This window comes from Nicotiana tomentosiformis, chromosome 2 (assembly GCF_000390325.3).
Source record: "Nicotiana tomentosiformis chromosome 2, ASM39032v3, whole genome shotgun sequence".
Classification (NCBI taxonomy): domain Eukaryota; kingdom Viridiplantae; phylum Streptophyta; class Magnoliopsida; order Solanales; family Solanaceae; genus Nicotiana; species Nicotiana tomentosiformis.
Window position 1 is genome coordinate 73,963,020 of NC_090813.1, and position 21,056 is coordinate 73,984,075.

Genomic DNA, 21,056 nt, shown 5'->3' on the forward strand with positions numbered 1-21,056 from the left:
ATGCTATGGTGTGGACACTTCACTAGCATACCCTTGAACCTCTCCCAGGTTTCTTGCAAGGTCTCAGTTGGTTTCTGCCTGAACTGCAATATCTCATCAATCTGCCTTGCAGTCTTGTTGGGAGGATAAAACTTGTTTAAGAACTGTTTGACTAATTCTTCCCAAGTGGCAATGGAGTTTATTGGGAGCGAATTCAACCAAGTTTGAGCCTCTCCAGTCACAGAGAATGGAAACAGTAATAGTTTGATGGCTTCAGGAGTCACATTCGGTTGTCTTTAGGTCACACATATTGATAGGAAATTCTTCAGATGTTGTTATGGGTCTTCAATGTATGACCCGGAGAACAGTCCCTTATTTTGAAACAGATGCAGCATGTTGTTGGTGATTTGGAATGTCTCCGCTTGTATCTGAGGTACAGCAATGTCGGTGGCTAGGTTATCAGCAGTTGATTTTGCCCAATCATAAAGAGCAGCTTCTGGCACAAGAGGTGCCACCACTCCATTGTTCGGGTCAACCCGATTATTCCGATTGTTTTCATTGACATCGTCCATGTTGTCCAATTCAATTTCGAGTGTGTGTTTTTGTTGTAACTGTTTGTTCTTCTTGTTGGCTCAATTTAATGCCCTAAATGCTTTCTCGGGGTCTGAGAGTCCTTCAAAATGTTCACCAGTCCTCGAAGAGCTTCTAGGCATACACCTGAGTCACAGGAGAATTCAAACGTGAGAATTTCAATGGAAAAGTTTAAACACCGTAAGAAATTGATCTAAACTAAGAATCCTAGCAATTCTTCTAAGTTGTAATAAATAACACCGTTAGTTCCCTGGCAACGATGCCAAAATTTGATCCCACCCAACTATGCCTTGTAAAAAGGATTAAGTAGTCGCTGTAAATATAACCCGGTTCAAGTCCGGAGTCGAATCCCACAGGGAACTAACCTATTTACTATAACTTTAAATAATGCTAATGATAAGATCAGACAACTTTCGGATACAAGAGTTTTATGAATAATCAGTGAAATTTATTTAGCTAAGAAAAAATGACAATAAAATTAGCAATAATCAAGACTAAAATTGAATTCAAGGGTAAAAGGATCTAGGGCTATTGATTTTTTCAATTGCCAAATTAATTCTGAACTCTTTAGCTATAATTTTGGCATAATACTCTATGTGGATTATGAGTTCCGGGCTACCGTAATTATCTCTAGATTAATTACGATAATTTACTAGAAGCATTCTCTCGAACTACTCTAGTTAACAATTTATGCAACTCAGAATTATCCCAACAAAGCTTTGTTATTTCTAAATCCACTTTTAAATTCAAGTAATTAATCTCTTAACTTACCCAAAAATGGTGTTGTTCAACAACAATCTAACCAAGTGTTCTTTCTCAAGCAACACAAGGTAACTAGACATGATTAATCGAGGGCCCTTTCAGCTAACCACAATACAATACGTAATTGAACAATCATAGAACAAATACGGCTCAATTATGACAAAATAGAGTCAAGACTTCATCCAACAATTGGTTCCATCAACCCTAGATAATAGATTTAGCTACTCATGTTAATGAAAAATAAATCACTAAAATAATTTATAATCAACAAATAGAAGTATGAAGAAGAAGAAGATGAAAACTCTTAGGAAATTATCCATCTTCTCTCCCTTGTTCTTGCCTCTAAAATCTTCTAAAACTAGCTATATCTGACTTCTGGACGAGTTTAGGCTTCATATAGGTTTAGGTTAGTCGCATAGGAAATTTACATAATTAACCCTGCGTGTTTGACTTTCGTCCGCCCGTCCGCGGCCGCGGATTCGACCGCGGATCCGGCCGCGGATTTCCACTGCCTCACTGCCTTGAGTTCGCGGGCCAATTCGCGGCCCACTTCGCGGCCGCGTACCTGGAGGGGTCGTCTCGCTTGCTTTTCTCGCTCCTTTTTGACCGGGCTAACCTTCGATTGGCCTTCCACACTCCATATTGACTCCAAAATACTCGTTAGCTCCCTCCTAGCTCGGAGTAACTCTTGCAAAGCATCAAATTCTTAATTAGAGTATTTTGTTATCTTTTAGCATTCAAATATCAATAAAGTGCGGCTAAATTAGAGTGTAAATAGTATCTAAATTGCATAAATATAGCATACTATCAGTTTCCATCTAAATGTTCCACGTACCATATTTGTCTCATGCAACATTTTAGGATCTGTCTCTACTGATCAATGGTTTCTTTTTGGCATTTGAAAAAGAAAAAATTAGAAGTTGAAACAACTAGCTATTACCTAACTTAAGCCTACTGATGAATTAATTACATCAAATCTAACTCCTATGAGTTGTCTTAATTAAGATCTTGTGCTCGTGATTCCAGATTCAATGTTGAAGTTCAAGCATAAAATAAGATAGTTGTAGAAAACAGAGATTAAAGTGCGAGCGAAAATCGCCATTGATATGGCGGTCGAAGCTTCGCAGAGAGCAAACGAGAAAGGAGAAAAGAAAATGGTGGAAACTTTTGGAGAGAGAGAAAAGGGAGAAAACGAAACTTTGATAAAATGAAAAGTAAAAGTTAGTGTATCTGTATTGTACAGTACATATACACATACTATATTATTGGCTAATTACAAAAATACCCCTCAACTACATAAATACAGATACAGATATAATACACAATACTCTCAATACCCCCCTTCAAGTTGGAGGCGAGGAACTCACTGCCAACTTGCCAAGAATAGAAGTATGTTTGATCCCTGTTAAGGCCTTCGTAAATATGTCTGCTAGCTGAGCGTCTATTAGGGGTGGCAAGTGGGTCGGGCCCGGTCCTAAGTGGGCTTCGCGGGCCCGGTCCTAAGTGGGCCGGTCCTATGCGGTCCGGTCCTAAACGGTCTTGGGCCTCGCGGGTTAATTGCTGGAACAGGTTCGGGACCGGGACCACGAACTAACGGGCCCGGGTTTAGTGGGCCGGTCCCGGTCCGGTTCCGGGCCCAAACGAGCCCAACAGAAACTTTCTATTTTTAATTTTTTTTTATAGAAGTTAGAGAAAAAAATAGTAATAAAGATATATAAGCTATATTCGATTTATATACTATATATACATCTTAAAATATATATATACTATATTATATATACATAGTATACATCTTAAAATATACTATATATATATCTTAAGATATACTATATATATATAGTATAGTATAGTAGATCTTAATATATATATATATATATAGTATAGTATAGTAGATCTTAATATATATATACATCTTAAGATATATAAGCTATATATATATATATAGTAAGATGTATATATAGTATATCTTAAGATGTATACTATCGAATATGACTTATAAACTATGTATATATATTATAGTGTATATATACATTTTAAGATATATATATATATATATACTATACTATACTATATATACATCTTAAGATATATAAGCTATATTCGATTTATATACTATATATACATCTTAAGATATATATATATATATATATATATATATATATATATATATATATATAAGCTTATATGTATACTAAACTATACTATAATATATATACATTTTACTATATATAAGCTATATTCGATTTATATACTATATGTATAGCTTAAGATATACTATATATACATGTATATCTACTATATATATCTAGTATATCTAGTATACTATGTATATATAGTATATCTTAAGATGTATATGTAGTATAGTATATATAGTATATCTTAAGATGTATATATAGTATAGTATATATAGTATATCTTAAGATGTATATATAGTATATCGAATATAGTTTATATATCTTATGAGATGTATATATAGTATAGACTATAGTATAGTATAAATATAAGCTTATATGTATACTATACTATACTATAATATATATACATCTTACTATATATAAGCTATATTCGATTTATATACTATATATACATCTTAAGATATACTATATATACATGTATATCTACTATATATATCTAGTATATCTAGTATACTATGTATATATAGTTTATCTTAAGATGTATATGTAGTATAGTATATATAGTATATCTTAAGATGTATATATAGTATAGTATATATAGTATATCTTAAGATGTATATATAGTATATCGAATATAGTTTATATATCTTATGAGATGTATATATAGTATAGACTATAGTATAGTATAAATATAAGCTTATATATATATATATATATATATATATATATATATATATATATATATATATATATATATATATATATATATATATATATATATGTATGTATACTATACTATATTATACTATATGTATAGCTTAAGATATACTATATATACATGTATATCTACTATATATATCTAGTATACTATGTATATATAGTATATCTTAAGATGTATATATAGTAAGATGTATATATAGTATATCTTAAGATGTATATATAGTATAGTATATATAGTATATCTTAAGATGTATATATAGTATATCGAATATAGTTTATATATCTTATGAGATGTATATATAGTATAGACTATAGTATAATATAAATATAAGCTTATATGTATACTATACTATATATACATCTTACTATATATAAGCTATATTCGATTTATATACTATATATACATCTTAAGATATACTATATATACATGTATATCTACTATATATATCTAGTATACTATGTATATATAGTATATCTTAAGATGTATTTGACAGCCCAACGACTATTTTTGACAGTCCAACGTTTTTTTTAAAAAAAAAAAAAAATTTAAAAACAAATAGCCGTTGGGCCCGCTAGGCCCGCTAAGGGGACCGGGCAAGGGGACCGGGCCGGTCCCGGGCCCTGGCGGGCCTGACGGGTCCAATCATAGGACCGGCCCACGAGACCGGACCAGGCCCGCTAAAACTGGACCAAACGGTCCTGGCCCGTTTAGCCGTTTGGCCCGTCTGGCCCGCGGTCCTGGGCCGGTCCCGGGCCTGGACCGGCCCACTTGCCAGGCCTAGCGTCTGTGGGAATGTGATGCAAAGAGATGAGGCCATCATGTAACTTGTCTCGTACAAAATGACAATCCACCTCTATGTGCTTGGTACGCTCATGAAACACTGGGTTTCTTGCCATGTGTATCGCAGCTTGACTATCACAAAAAATCGAGATAGGATGCAAGCAAGGAACTGTCAGTTCTTCTAGCAATCTTTTAAGCCAAATTAGTTCTCCAACTACTTTTCTTACTGATCTATATTCTGCTTCTGCAGAGGAGAGGGAGACTGTTTCCTGCTTCTTCGATTTCCAGCTGATAGGACTATCACCTAATAAGACAATGTATCCACTCACTGATCGTCGAGAATCAGGGCATGCAGCCCAGTCTGAGTCACAGAAAGCCTTCATAGTGCAATCTGGGTTGTTGGAAAAGAAAATGCCCAAAGTTGGATCATTCTTAAGATAACTTAAGACATGAAGGGCAGCTTTAAGATGAGGTTCTCTGGGTGTTTGCATGAATTGACTTAAGTGCTGAACACTATAGGCAATATCTAACCTTGTGTTGGTGAGGAAGTTAAGTTTTCCAACTAACTTTCTATAGTGAGTGGGATCTGCCAGTAGGGTTCCCTCTTCTGCCTTCAACTTGACAGTACAGTCAAGAGGAGAAGAGACTGTAGTATACTGATTGTCATATTCTCTCAACAGATCTGCAGTGAACTTCCTCTGTGAAATGAGAACTCCATCATCCTTGTAGAGCACTTCCAGTCCCAGGAAATAGTGCAGCTTTCCTAAATCCTTGATTTTGAACTGATCATGGAGGAAAACCTTTAGTGCCTTAATTTCTTCTACATCTGTACCTGTAAGAATCACTTCATCAACATAGACAGCCACAAATACTATTGAAAAACCTTCCTTCTTACAGAATAGTGAGTGGTCATTTTCTGAATGTTTGAAACCCCTGGTGCACAGTGCCTCAGTCAGCTTAGCATACCACTGTATGCTTGCTTGTTTCAGTCCATACAAGGACTTGTTTAACTTGCAAACTAGACTAGGGACCTCAGTCTGCAGTCCCTGTGGTACCTCCATATACACCTCTTCATGTAGATCTCCATGTAAGAATGTGTTGTTCACATCTAGTTGGAAAAGGTTCCAGCCCCTTTTAACTGCTATGCTGATAAGGGCCCTAACAGTTGTCATCTTGACAACTGGAGAGAATGTCTCAGTATAATCTATTCCTGCCTGTTGTGTGTATCCTTTTACCACCAGTCTTGCCTTGAATCTCTCAACAGTCCCATTTGCTCTGTGTTTGATTTTATATACCCATCTGCATCCTATGGCTTTCTTACCTGCAGGCAATGTCACTAAATCCCATGTATGGTTAGCATGCAAAGCCTCAAATTCTTGTGTCATGGCTGCTTGCCATGCAGGGTTTAAGGCTGCTTCCTCATAAGAGCATGGCTCAGATTCATGAGAAATGTTTCTCATCATATGCTGACTGTCCTTATTTAGAGCAGTAAAACAAATGTGTTGATGGTCTGAAAGGGGAAAATTGAGCAAGACAGTGTGTGATGTATTGTTCTTTAGATTTGGAAGGGAATACACATATTCACTTAGGTAGTTTGGTGTTTTTACTATTCTGGATGGTCTTGTAGGACTTGGGAATGAGTAAGTATTAGTGGTATATTGGTCTGAGGTATTTGAAATAATAGGTGAGTTTTCAGAAACACCTGCATCAACAGGTGAATGGTTTCTTTGATCAACAAGTGGGGAAATATCTTGATTATCTAGTAAAGAAAGGTTGGTGACAGAACTTGGTGAAGTCCCAGTTTGTGACTGACTATTACTCAAGGCAGCATCTCTATGACCTTCACATACAAGATCATAATGAAAAGATGGCAAAACACAAGGAAGAGAAGTGTGATCAGAAGACACTACAAAAGGGAAAACATGTTCATGGAATTGTACATCTCTGGAAATGTGTATTCTTTTAGTGGCTAAGTTCAGTACCTTGTAACTTTTTGTGCCAAAGGGGTAACCTACAAAAACATGAGGCTCAGTTCTGGGTTCAAATTTGTCTTTATGAGTTTTAAGAGTGGTAGGATAACATAGGCATCCAAAGCTTTTAAGGTGTGAATAATTGGGTTTGTTTTTATAAAGTATTTCAAAAGGTGATTTGTTATTCAGGATTGTAGAGGGTAGTCTATTAATCAAGTATGTGGCTGTAAGAATGCATTCTCCCCAATATTTGATAGGTAACTTGGACTGATACAGTAAGGCTCTTGCAGTTTCCAACAAATATCTGTGTTTTCTTTCCACCACACCATTTTGTTGAGGTGTGTATGGACAGATTTTCTGATGTATAATTCCCTTGGAATGAAAAAATGATGAAGTTTCATTGTTGACAAACTCCAGTCCATTGTCAGACCTCATGGACTTAATGGAAGAATTAAACTGGTTCTCTATCATAGACACAAAGATTCTTAGAATTTGAAGTGTATTACTTTTACAACTCATAAGATATGTCCAGGTTGACCTACTGAAGTCATCAACTATGGTAAGAAAATATTTGTAGTTGTCATGTGTGACTGTGTGGTATGGCCCCCAGAGGTCTATGTGTAATAGTTCAAAAATATTGGTAGATGATGTATTTTTCTGTGGGAATGGTAATCTTGTTTGTATGGCCATAGGGCAAATTGAACATAAGAATGGTTGTTTGGGTGCAAAATTTACATTATAGATGATATTCCCCTCATTTTCACAAAAGGTACATGGCCCAATATGTTGTGCCACAAATAGTCAACACAATTTCCATAAGATGAAGAATTAGAAAAGGATCCACACACATTAGTAGGATAACAAGAGGTGCAAGAACCTTTCCTATTGCTTGAGAGTGGAACATTTACAGATGATGATGAAAGACAATTAGCAGGACAAGTTTCTAAGTTGTCATTATTTATAGTGAGTGATTTATATGGATTGTCAGTAGAAGCAGAACATGAATTTGAAACGAGAGAAGTGGGAACAGTAGCTGAACTAAGGAACTGACATTTTGAGCAGAGGAAGTACAAGCCATTCCTTGCTCTACCAATCTCCAAAGGCCTCTTCATTGAAGGGGCCTGTAAAATGCATGAAGTATCAGAAAATTGGACAATTGTCTTAAGGTATGATGTTAAATAATGAACTGAGATCAAATTGAACATAAAACTGGGAACAAACAACACTTTGTGTAAAGTCAGCTTAGGGCTACGGACTGCATCACCAATTTCTGTCACTCTAACGTTGTATCCATTTGGTAAGGTTACTAGGAAAGGATAAGGTAGAAATCTAATGTTGGTTAATAGGGCTTTGTTATAGGACATGTGATTAGAAGCTCCGGAGTCTAAAATCCAATATTCAGCAGATGATTTGAAGCATTTACATGAAAGATTACCAATGATTTCTTTATGAGTAGAGCAAGCCAATATACCTGCAAAGTTTGCTGCCCCCACTAGTGATGTTATTTGAGACTTCAATTGTACTTCCACCATGGAAGTTCTCCAACAGATGCAGCAGCTGATTATATTGCTCCTTTGTCAGGTTTTGAATCCCCATGCTTTGATTTCTAGCACCAACTTCACTGCATCCTCCGGGAACTATCCCTTCAGGTCCTCCATGCACACTTGCAGCGGAAGCCACACTTTTTCCTTTAGTGAATTTGAAGTCCTGGGGAAATCCGTATAGTTTGTAGCATTTATCTTTAGTGTGTCCTTGCTTCTTGCAGTAGTCACAAAACAGGCGTGACCTGTTGGATGGATAACTGCCTCTGTATGAGCTGTTGTTCCTCTGTTGAACATAATTTGTCCTAAAAGCTAGATTTGCAAGACCACTGACATTCATTGAAGCAGACTCCATCATCAGATGGTTACTTGGCCTAACTTCCCTTTGTTTTTCTTCCTGGATCAGGATAGAAAAGGCTTATGCAATACTGGGCAACGGATTCATCATCAAAATGCTTCCTCTCACAACTGTGTAGACCTCGTTTAGACCCATTAGAAACCTGATTAGCCTTCTGTTTTGTTCAGCCTTGTGCATATTTGCCTTGGCACCATAAGTACGCTGGCACTTACATTGTGCATGTGCATTCAATGTGTTTAACTCTTCCCAAAGCTTCTTCATTTTTGTATAATATCCTGTAATGTCTAGGGTTCCCTGACTTAGATCGTTAATTTCCCTCTCGAGCTGGTACAATTTCGCTCCATTTGTCTGATCGTACCTATCCTCCAGTTCCTGCCACAATTCCTTGGCATCGACCACATACTGTAAGCTATCTGCCAAATCTTTGGAAAGTGAGTTGAGAATCCACGATGTGACCATGTCGTCGCATCTCTCCCACTGCTCAAATGTCGGATGGCCGGAATCTGGCTTCTTACATTTTTCGGTGATGAAACCGACCTTATTCTTCACTGAGAGACCCCTGAGGACGCCTCTTCTCCAGGATCTATAACCAGTTCCGTCAAACACCACCGGCACTAGTATCGATCCGGCACTCTCTGAAGGATGCATGTACAAGGGATTGATCGAATCTAATGTATCTTTGTTTGTATTAGTTGAATCCGAAGTATCGTCATCCATCGCCATGATACAAGATGAATTAATCGACAAATCTGAAAAACTATGGGTGAAAAATTAGGGTTTCCCAATTTTCCTTACAACTTCAAAAAAAAAAAAAACGAACAGAGATTAGTGATGAAGGAGATGACCCTGCTCTGATACCATGTAGAAAACAGAGATTAAAGTGCGAGCGAAAATCACCATTGATATGGCGGTCGAAGCTTCGCAGAGAGCAAACGAGAAAGGAGAAAAGAAAATGGTGGAAACTTCTGGAGAGAGAGAAAAGGGAGAAAACGAAACTTTGATAAAATGAAAAGTAAAAGTTAGTGTATCTGTATTGTACAGTACATATACACATACTATATTATTGGCTAATTACAAAAATACCCCTCAACTACATAAATACAGATATAATACACAATACTCTCAATAATAGTAACCTATATAACTTAGAATTATTAATGCAAAAATAGAGCTATTTCTATTATAAATGAATAGATTCAACTTGAGGTTAATTTTGGAGTCGCACAATGAACAATTGAAATCAAATTAACATTGACTGTGCACATACAAACTAAAGCATGACACTACTTGATAAACACAAAAATGTGACAGAATATTTATAACGGGCAAGTTTGTCACAAAATTGAGACAAATTTCTGACGGAATTCTTTAGTGTAAACAAATTTTGTGACGGATATGACGATCTGTCACAATTCAATTACAAATTTATGACAAAAATGATAATCTAATACAATTCTATCACAAATTATGATGCAAAGTTGGATAACTAAAAACAGATTGTGTCCGTCACAAATTTGTGACGGACCTATCTGTCTTTAGTCCATCACAAATTTGTGGTCTATAATTGAGACAGATATTGCAAATCACAAATTCATCACAAAAAATAGTTGTGACGGAGTTACTATTCCGTCACAAAAGTTTTACGACGTGCAAAATTGGGATGGCTCAAAATTTGTCACAAATTCGTTACCATGTCAATTTTGTGACGGAATTGTGACAATTTTTTCCTTCACAAATATCGTTTTTTCTTGTAGATATATATGAAACTGTCTGGTTAGAAAAGGCCAAAATAACACTTGTAAGAAGAGGAAAACCTTAAAAGGGGAAAATTGCAACGTGGAGGTTCAGAAATAACATGAGTGTTACGGTAGTAGTAGATTATGTATGAATATGAGATACTTTATATACCAATATTATCTTATAAAAAAATGGATGGGGGCAGAGAATGTAGTTGTGATGGAGATCATGAACAAAAGATATGGTTGAGGATAAAACTTATCGGCCACACATGTTAATTTGTGCCAAATATAAGAAGGCAAGTATTACTAAACAACCGTATAAGCATTTCGGTGCATAAAGTATCTCGTATTCATATATGATTCAGGAAAGAATTATACCCAAGAAATAATAATATAGCCTGCCCTAATACGCAAACATTAATGGCTGCTTCACGGGTCGAAATTGTGACCTATAAATCACACGAAAATAATTTTCGTTACTCCGAGACTCCCTTTGTTCTACTTAATAATAGTATGGTAATGTGATTCATACTAGTTACTTTTCGATATGGACTTTCAATTATATGATTTTGATTTTTAATTTATAATTCTTTTTCACTTTTTACATCCATATCCTTGTTAGGAGTATTCATTCATGTCGCACGCTGAACGTTGATTTTTAATTTTTAATTTTTAATTTCATTCATGTCTCACGTTGAACGTTAATGTCTAGAGAAATTTTCAACACAAGTCGTCAATTTCTTGTCGTACGTCGATTAATGTCTGGACTCCAGTAGAAGAGATAAGGATGGTGTGTAGTCACTTTCACTTTCAATCTTTCAATTGTGGCTGGTATGACATGCATGTAGGCATTTATGTTAGTGCAGAAGTCTATATATCTCAGAACTAGAAGGTTAATGTTTACAGGAAAATTAAGACATTCCACGTTGAAGGATCTGATTATAGCTGTAATTATTATTGGAAAATTATCCATGAGACGTTCTTTACTTTATCTGTTTGCAAATAATAATGATGCTTAACGAGGAGTGTACAAGTAATAGATCATTGTGGTCCGATCTTTTTTCGAATCCCGCACATAACAAAAATTTAGTGCACCAGGGTACCCTTGTTAAGACTCATTACTAGACTTGTGGATATCCAGGCGTTTGCTTTAAAAAAAAGTTGATTTTTCTTTTTGTTTTTGCAAGATCTGAAAAAGAATCAGAAATCTTTTTTCAACCAGAGCCCATTAATAACTATAGAAAAGTTTTTCAGCACAGAAGATTTGAATAGTTATTTTTGTAGAATAATGTATTTTCAAACATTTTTTAAATAATTTTATTGCAAAGATTGTGATTACTGATTATTAGTACAATATGCAAGTTTATATTTTTAAAATTAAGAAATCGAGTCCGAGTTTATATCTGATATTTGATGCGTCGACATTTCTATTTATTGGAACAGAGAGAGTAATAGGGAAAACAAGGAACAAAAAAGAAAGAAAAAAAAAAGAAAGAGAACGAGGGTTATGATAATGCCACAACAAAAATGAAGAATTTCATTAGAATTGTGATCCATAAGAGTTGTAAAAATACAAATACTCTTGTTGTGGAGATACTTTTTAGATAGCAATTTTATCAAATTATTACAAAAAACACTATTAAGCATCTCGCCCTCTTATTATTTTTTCCCTTTTTAGTTTTTTCTTGTTCGTGCAACATTCAAGCTATATATTTGTATAATCTCGTTTGACGCGTGTATTATATTTCTAGAAAAGATGAGATTATTATATTTCTGTTATATAATATAAAATTCACAAGAAAATTGAGTTAAATGATGGGTAATTTGCCCGATAAAAACTCATTAAAAATTTTACAAAAGAATATCCATAACTTAATTAGCATATACGTGACATTAAAGTTATAAAAACCACATATCTACTCGATTATGCATCAAATATTTAATATCTTATCAAGCTGAAATTAAACTAGTTGATCATTAATTATGTGCATTTAGTGCTAGCATGTGCAATCAGAATTGGTCAATCATATATATTTTCATTTCTCAGCAAAAATGTAGAAAGAGCCAGCAACTATAAGCAGCAAATACTATAAGGAAACAGTTAATATTAGTGGAAGTGTTTATACAAAAAAACAAGTCGAGTATGACGAGAGATGAAGTTTAACGTGTGCCTCGGTGCATCATAGGAGTCGAAAACTCTGTTTACTCTTCTGCCTACAACCTCATATTTTAAAGAGTTAATTTTATCCATGGTCATTGAACTTTTGTATTTGTTATCCAAAAGTTATATTTTCTTTTTTTGTTATGTAAAAATTATTTAACTTTGTGTTCATTACTCAAAAGTCACTATTCTTTTTTTTGTTACACAAAAATTATTTTACTTTGCTCTAATTATCACAAAAGTCACATTTGCCAGATTTTGTAATATTTTTACTTAAAAAGTCTATTATGCCCTTGATATTATATAAATCTTCATATTTATATAATACCATATATATTATATACTATATAATATATTTTTACCTAGGTATTTTATTTATAATTAAAATAAATTAATATTATTTTATTTATTATTTTTATAATATATTCATACATTTAATTTTTTCTTAACTGAATTTATTTTTAATTTTTACCTGTATTTTATAAAATCTTGTCAAAGTGACTATCTTGTCAAAGTGATTATCGTGTCAAAGTAAAATCTTTCTTTATTTTGTTACACAAAAATTATTTTACTATGGTCTAGTTATCACGATAATCACTTTGACAAGATTTTATAAAACTTTCACCTGAAAAGTCTATTATGCCCTTTACATTATAAATCCTCCAATTTATGTAATACATTCTAGATTATATATTTTATAATATATTTTTACCAAGAAATTTTACTTATAATTAAAATAATTTTATATTATTTTATTTAATATTTTTATAATATATTAGTACGTTTAATTTTTCCATGATACTGAATTTGTTTAATCATATTCAAGCATGAACATATTTTCAAAAATGAAAATGACAAAAAAATATTTATTTGAAATAACAAAAACATATTTGTTTAACAAATTATAGTTTTTTATAGTCAGTAAAACTTTTAATTTTTTTAAAAATATATTTGAGTTTAATATTAAATTTTAAGCTGTATCCGTCGATATTATTTATTTGAAACTGTTAATCTGATGTGTGAGCTTACTAAATGTTGGTATTTTATTTATTGGATTAACGAATATAGCTTGATTGATAAATCTGTGAGCTTTGATTTTATAATTCTTATTAAAAATATTTCATTATGAGTGGTTAAGAACGTTGACGTGAGATTTGTTCATAGTAAAGTTACTGACAAATTTAATAACGCTACCAATATATCTTGAAAATTAACGTTAAGGAAAAATTAAATATACGAATATATTATAAAAATAATAAATAAAATAATATTAAGTTATTTTAATTATAAATAAAATACCTAGGTAAAAATATATTATATATAATATAGAAGGTATTACATAAATATGAAGATTTATATAATACCAAGGGCATAATAGACTTTTCAAGTAAAAATATTATAAAATCTGGCAGATGTGACTTTTTGTGATAACTAGAGCAAAGTAAAATGATTTTTGCGTAACAAAAGAAAGAAAAGTGACTTTTGAGTTATGAACACAAAGTTAAATAATTTTTACGTAACAAAAAAAGAAAAGTGACTTTTGGGTAACAAATACAAAAGTTCAATGACCATCGATAAAATAAACTCTATTTTAAATATAAACTTTTTCGTAAACAGTAGTTTAATTTTACATATTTATTAGAATTGCATTGAGTTGGCTAATAGAAACCAGAACCCAATTTGATATGTTTTTAAACAGGACAAGCACCTAATCTATGAAAATATTTTTAAGAATCCGTGAATCGGAGTTCTTCGTTATGTCAAAACTTGTGGCCAAATTCAAAGCTAAGCTGGAAGTAAACCGTGGCGATCCGCAACCGCGACGATGATTTCCAACATTTGCAAGTACATAGCCATCTGGTAAATTTATGGAGTTTCCTATATTTGAAGTTTCATATTGCCAGCACTTTACCACGTTAGATGAAATATATGGTGAAAGTGATTGACTATTACTAATTATCAGTTATCCCATAGTTTAGGATCCCTCAACTAGACAACTTTTAATTTGTTTAGTTTTCTCTTAAATTTTTCGTGATTTTTAATACCTCTCTCAACTTGACATTTTGATAGTTTCAACCCTGCTGAACGCTGAAAGTATGACACACGCACTGCCACATAAATTTTTTTGTCTATGTGATATTTTTTTAAAACAAAGTACATATATTTTTACTTTTTTAAGTCCACTAATGATTTACATTATTTTTTCGTGCCAATATATACACTTTGCATCTAAAGAAGAAAAAAAAAACGTTATTGAAACTTCATATTTTGGCTAAAAAAAAATATTTTAGCTAAAAATAATTATATTTCAATCAAATATTTTACGAATTTAACCCAAAAAGAAATAATGCATAGTTTAAATAAATAGTCATTGCATGAAAAGAAAAATACACAGTACTTTTTTCTTTTTGTCGAAAAGATGCCATTTAAACTTCATTACTTTGGCTAAATCTTTTTTTCATTTGACTAAAAGAAATAGAGTTTCAAGTAACCTTTGTAGATTTAACCGAAAAAATAAATAGTTAAAACATATATTAATTGTATAAAAAAAAAGCACAATTGAGATAACATATGCAATGTATATTAAGAAGAAACAATGACACAATTAGAACAAACAAATCATTATATTTGGTTACGTGGCAATTAGCATTTGAAAAATGCTCACCTCGAAGTTTATTTTTCAATTTTTCATTCCTCCCACGCATCTAAAAGACAATGTATTCACTCTCTTTGTCGCACCAACGTCCAGAGGAGTCGAGACTATCAATTTTATAAGTTCCATGGAGCATTAAAGACGACGAAAAATTTAAAGGGAAACTAAATAAAAGTTGGAATTTGGTGGTGGAAATAGAAAATATAATTTTTGGGTTTCCCACCTAGTGTCTGTTACCCGTAGTAGAGCCCGATTATATTCGGAGTCGCGTCGGATAAGGCCCCATTCGGAGAGAAACGCTCCCTATCAAAGATATTTTCATATCAAAAGCTCGAATCCAAGACTTCTGATTAAGGAAGGATCAGTCTCATCCGTTGCACCACATCCTTTAATGGTAATTGAAAACATAATTAATTGAATATTAAGAGACTGAGTCGAGAGTGACTCAGACCAAATAATTGAAGAGGAAAATTCCCAAAATGCCATGAGCACATTCATATGGATTTTCTTATCAATCCAAAATGCTGATATTCGTCCACATTAATTCATTCGGTGATAACAAAAACCATTGGCGGGATGCCGCGTATTCGCAAGCGATCCTCCTCCGTCAAATGTTGATCAATCATTTGTTGTTAGGTGGGTGGGTACGCTGGACCCCACTTCATCCGATAAACATCAGTTTCATTATCGCAATGTCGTCGACGCCTACTGACTTCTAACACTAGCACTAGCTTCCAGTCAACAATTGAAGTCCTCTAATTTATCTGACATTAATTTAAAAATCACTACTGGGTAAATTCGGTTTGCTATGGTTTATTAGCTCCGTTGATTATTAATTTTTCAACCAACAGTTATTCAACACCTTCTTGCACCTAAAATGGACGCATAAATAAATCCACTTATATATAGTTCACTATTATTACCAAAAAGAGCATCTGCATTTAACATAAATTTTTTAACTTATAAGTAGTGAGGCATAATATATAGCTGTAAATATTGTTATCTTACACAATTAAGGATATTCTATTGCATAAACCATATTATTGACCAACATCTCGATAAACATTAAAACATCATGGGTCCTCATGTTAGTGGGCCAGCAATCCCCGAGATTAGGATAGGATATCCGAATATAATGCTATTTTTCTTTAAATATAAATATGCATGAAATACAATACCAGAATATTCGAGTATATCCATAACAAAATAGGGGTAAACTTGAGAAATAATTGACGATATATAACTGACGTGGATCCATGCTGTATCGGTGTACTCTGATAAATGAAGGCTCCACTCCTCATGTGCATGAGCCTTCCACGTAAGACTTGCGGGTCCCATATTTTTGGGCATGGTCGTTGTATATAAAGCCAGTTCCTAAGATTGGTCATAATACAAATAATTTAAGAGAGCTTTTCTTTTATTTATCACATTTAAAAGAATTTGGAGACCATGGTAGGAATAATGGCTAGGAGACCTCTAAGTCACCGGATTTTGACGTGGGATAACCGGGAAACTGATTTTTCCGGCGAGCCTGCAATTAATAATTCAGACACCGTTTTCAGCTTTCTTGATGAGGAGGCTCAAAGTTCGTCGCCGGAAAGTGTTAATGATGATGTTTATGTTAGAGACCAAGATGAAGATGAAGAGAAAGAAACCAATGAAAATGTTGAAAACAATAAATTCTGGGAAACTCAACATCAACTTTTACAAGTAAGTTTCAGCTCCTCATTTTCTTTCTTAAATATTCAGAAAAAAAAAAAACCAAAAAAACTCAAATGCATAACGCCTTTGTCTTCTTTCTTTTCAATCGCTTTATGTTTCGTTATTTTTTGTCTCTTTTTAGAAAGGAATGTAATAGAGGTCTTAAGGGGTCTTTTGGATTTCCTAATTTAGCTCTCTTTGTAAAAATCTTAAGGAACATTTCTTATTTAGATCTTCTCCTCTAAGAACTCCATTTTTTTTTCGCGAACCATGCATAATTAGCGTACTTAAATTCTTTTTTGTTGCAGGCTGTACTATGCCGGACAACATCATTAGAAACACAAATTCGAAGAATTACTAAAGAAACTGTAAAAGAAACAAAGCAGTCGGAGAGTGGCTGCTCTTGCCGAAAAATGAGCAACAACGGCTGCCGGAACTGTGTCATGCAAGAGTTATGTAGTCGTCTGCAAAATGCAGGTTTCAACTCTGCAATTTGCAAGTCTAAGTGGAGGAGCTCACCAGATATTCCTTCAGGTAATAATCTTGCAGAAATTTACTCACAATTAGTCGTTATTTACATTTAAATAGAGTATGTTATTTGTAAAGATAAAGTAAAAATATGCGTGACAACTATAAATATTATAGACGAACAGCTAGCTCCATCACCATTCATCATTCTAAAAGGATCTTTATTTTTGTATGGCAACGACATATTGTTGATATTTTAATTCTTCGAACAGCTGGAAAAGAAAATGTTACTACCAAACGATATGTAGAATATCAAATTAAAGCATCACTTTCCCCTAAACCTTTCATTGTTCCTTTGTGGCCGGCACCTCTATGCCTAACTTGTCAAATTTTCTTTATCAAAGCCATGCACGTGAAGTACAACATGATTTTTATACATCTAATAATAAAACAAAAGTTGTGATCTCATGCTAGGGTATTATTTTATATATGTACCACTAGCATAATGCTAATTAATTACTCCAATAGATAATCTTGAACTAACTTGTTCTGTATACCGTGTTACAGGTGAACACACATTCATAGACGTGGTGGACAATTCCAACCCTAAAAAGGGGGAAGTGAGGATTATTATTGAATTAAATTTGCGAGCGGAGTTTGAAATAGCCAAAGCAAGCGAAGAGTACAATCAACTAGTTAAATGCCTACCAGAAGTATTTGTTGGAAAAATTGAGAGATTAATGTCACTAATCAAGATTTTGTGCAACGCTGCTAAGAAATGTATGAAGGAGAAGAAAATGCATATGGCACCATGGCGGAAACAAAGATACATGCAAGCTAAATGGCTTAAAACATTTGAACGTATGAGTAGTACTACTACTGCTAAATTCCCATTATCGTCTGATCAAGAATATTCATCAAGCCGATTGCCAAGGCCAAGGGCATCTATGCTTACCATGGATTTCTTGGAAATTTTGCCAAATTTACGTTATACTGCAGTCCAAGTGGCGTGAAGGGATAGGAACATCAGTTTGTTTCGATCACTGTACATAACTGAATATTCATCATCTGGGGTGCCGGGGGGAGGGTGGGGGTTATTTTCATTTTATTTTCCTTAGGATTTAGAGTTGTATTCGAGGTGAAAAAAGTGTAACACGTGAAAGGTGAAAGCTAGTTCACCCACAATGTCCACTTTCTTAATTTTGAGTTGTTTCTTTTAGATCCTTAACGGATTGAAGCAATAAAATGGATCAAATATAAATGAATTTTTATCTTGCTATACACTATTTTAATCTTTATTACTTCCCTACTCAAGTTTTAATATAATTACATATTATATATTCAATTATCAATTATGTATATTTTTAGGCATTTAATAATAATAATTAGTGTCTTAAAATCACTCTAACGTATTTTTCACTCTTCCCACGTTTCTCTCTCCACAATTCCCTCCCCACATATCTTGAACCCACCCACGTTTCTCTCTCCATAAACTTCAGTATCCCTCCATTAACGCTTATTTTCACTCTTCTTCTAAAATCAGTCTATATTTTTTCACTCTTTTTCAATAATCCCTCTCAATTTTTATAGATTCAAATTCTAAATACTCTACCACACACCTCCATTAACGTCTATTGCTTGCTTAACTTTTAATGAAGAAGAAAACACTTTCAAAGACCAACCCTAATTCCAGTAAGAGAGCAGCAATTCCACCATTGACAGCCATTAAAAAGCTTTGAAACTTTAAATTCGAATTTGGGTTTTTAAAAATCATTATTTGTTTGGATTGGGTGTTATTGCAAACAATTGGGAATATTGTTTAGAGTTTATATTTCATTTTTAGGGTGTTTTGGTGAAGACTAGACTTGATTTTGGATGAATTTCAGATTGAAAGAAGAAGAAGAAGAAGAAGAAGAAGAAGAAGAGGAGGAGGAAGAAGACATGACATACATTATACTTATGAAATTGTAGTAAAGTTGTAGTAAAATTGTAGAAAAATTGTATTCTGTTGTTTATGTATATTTTTTTATTTAAATATTGTATAAAGTTGAACAATATTGTGTAAAAATTGTATTTAAGGTGTATGATATTATAGTTGTATATAATTGGGTAGAAATAGCGTATGAAAGTTGTAAATAAGTTGTAGATAAGTTGTATAATATATAATTAGTTGTATGAAATTTATTTTTACTATGTATAAATTAGATAAAAATATACAAAAGACATATTGTATAAAATTTGTATAAAAATTATATTTTAGTTTGTATGATATTGTAGTTGTATTTAACTATGTAGAAATAATGTATGAAAGTTGTAGATAAGTTGTAGATTAGTTATACTTTTACATTGTGCTTTTAAGCTCTTTGCCTAAACGTGTTAAAACTGTTTAAAACATTACTTAATTTCATGAAATACCTTGCAACTTAATTCAGATCGACTTTTCATAAAAGGTAAACTTACCTATCTTCAGCATTACATGCCAGAAGGATTCCATCTTATTTTGCAGGAAAAAGTATAACCATTATTGAGTATGATTTGTAAAATAATGCCCTCTAGATATATTCTATCCAACTAGGGTTGTCCTATTAATTATTACTCCTACCTAAAGAAAGTAAAAAACATAGGATATAATTCTTTGAAAATGAATGCTCTTCTGATTTTGTATTTTGAATAGCAACTTCAACAAGTTCTTAATTGGATAATAATTACACAGACTTGATGGACAGGGAATAGAGTCTAATTCCCTTTTAAGGATTTAAATTAGAATTTTGGTTTTATCCTGAATCTTGATAAAAAGAACTTGTAAAAAGTTATCCCCAAATATTTACCTAATCTTCCTGTTAATTATAGAGGAATTCTTACTAAATTCCGACATAAACCTGAAGGGTTAAAAAGAGGAAGAAAAGGGATTAGAAAAAAAATACAAAATTGTAAGTACTATTAAGACATGGTTACGTGATCAACCAGATGAAAGAGTTGTCCACTGACTTGATCACTAAATTGCTACAAGGGTGGAAGACCTGGAGAGAAAAGGGGAAAGAGGAGGGAATAAAGAAAAAATGTATAACTAAGTCCCTTGATTGAAGGCACTAATAATGGATTGGGAGTCTTTTAAGGTGAAATGTATATATTTTGTAAACAAAACTTGTTTAGATCGGATAATTAATTAAATGTGGATATTTTTGCTAATAAAGTTTCAAATAGTGTATAGGAAAGTAAAAAATCAAAATATAAAAAGTAGAGAAATGTGGGAGTATATCCACGTAAGCCTTTTACCACTTACGATACATGTATATATGGTTTAATCACAAGTCAACAAGTTTAAGAGATGGACTCCAAATTATTAGCTCTTTTAGGTTTTTTTTTTTTTGATTTTTTTTTCCTCTTCCTCTAGTGGGGAGAATGGAGACATATAATAAATTTAAAACATGAAAGGAATTAACACAAGCATATTGCTCCTTGTTGTCTCGAAGAAGGCAGTTTTCCGCATTCTTATC

At 33.1% G+C, this 21,056-nt stretch overlaps 1 protein-coding gene and 1 non-coding gene across 2 annotated transcripts; both read left to right on the plus strand.

The window, feature by feature from the left end:
• Positions 1 to 107, plus strand: LOC117274832 (small nucleolar RNA R71). The gene has a single exon (XR_004505011.1). It is a non-coding gene; the product is annotated as a small nucleolar RNA R71 (small nucleolar RNA).
• Positions 108 to 16,776: 16,669 nt separating this feature from the next.
• Positions 16,777 to 18,824, plus strand: LOC104119151 (uncharacterized). The gene is made up of 3 exons (XM_009630579.4): positions 16,777 to 17,100; positions 17,400 to 17,625; positions 18,127 to 18,824. The coding sequence occupies exons 1-3, from the start codon at positions 16,840 to 16,842 to the stop codon at positions 18,570 to 18,572; spliced, it is 933 nt and encodes a 310-aa protein (XP_009628874.1). The 5' UTR covers positions 16,777 to 16,839; the 3' UTR covers positions 18,573 to 18,824.
• The last annotated feature ends 2,232 nt before the right edge of the window (positions 18,825 to 21,056 follow it).

Excerpts from the sequence above, each read along its gene's own strand:
- LOC104119151 (XM_009630579.4), top strand. The coding sequence starts at position 16,840 with ATGGTAGGAATAATGGCTAGGAGACCTCTAAGTCACCGGATTTTGACG. Across the intron at positions 17,101-17,399 it reads CTCAACATCAACTTTTACAA|GCTGTACTATGCCGGACAAC; the intron begins GTAAGTTTCAGC and ends TTTTTGTTGCAG. Across the intron at positions 17,626-18,126 it reads CTCACCAGATATTCCTTCAG|GTGAACACACATTCATAGAC; the intron begins GTAATAATCTTG and ends ACCGTGTTACAG.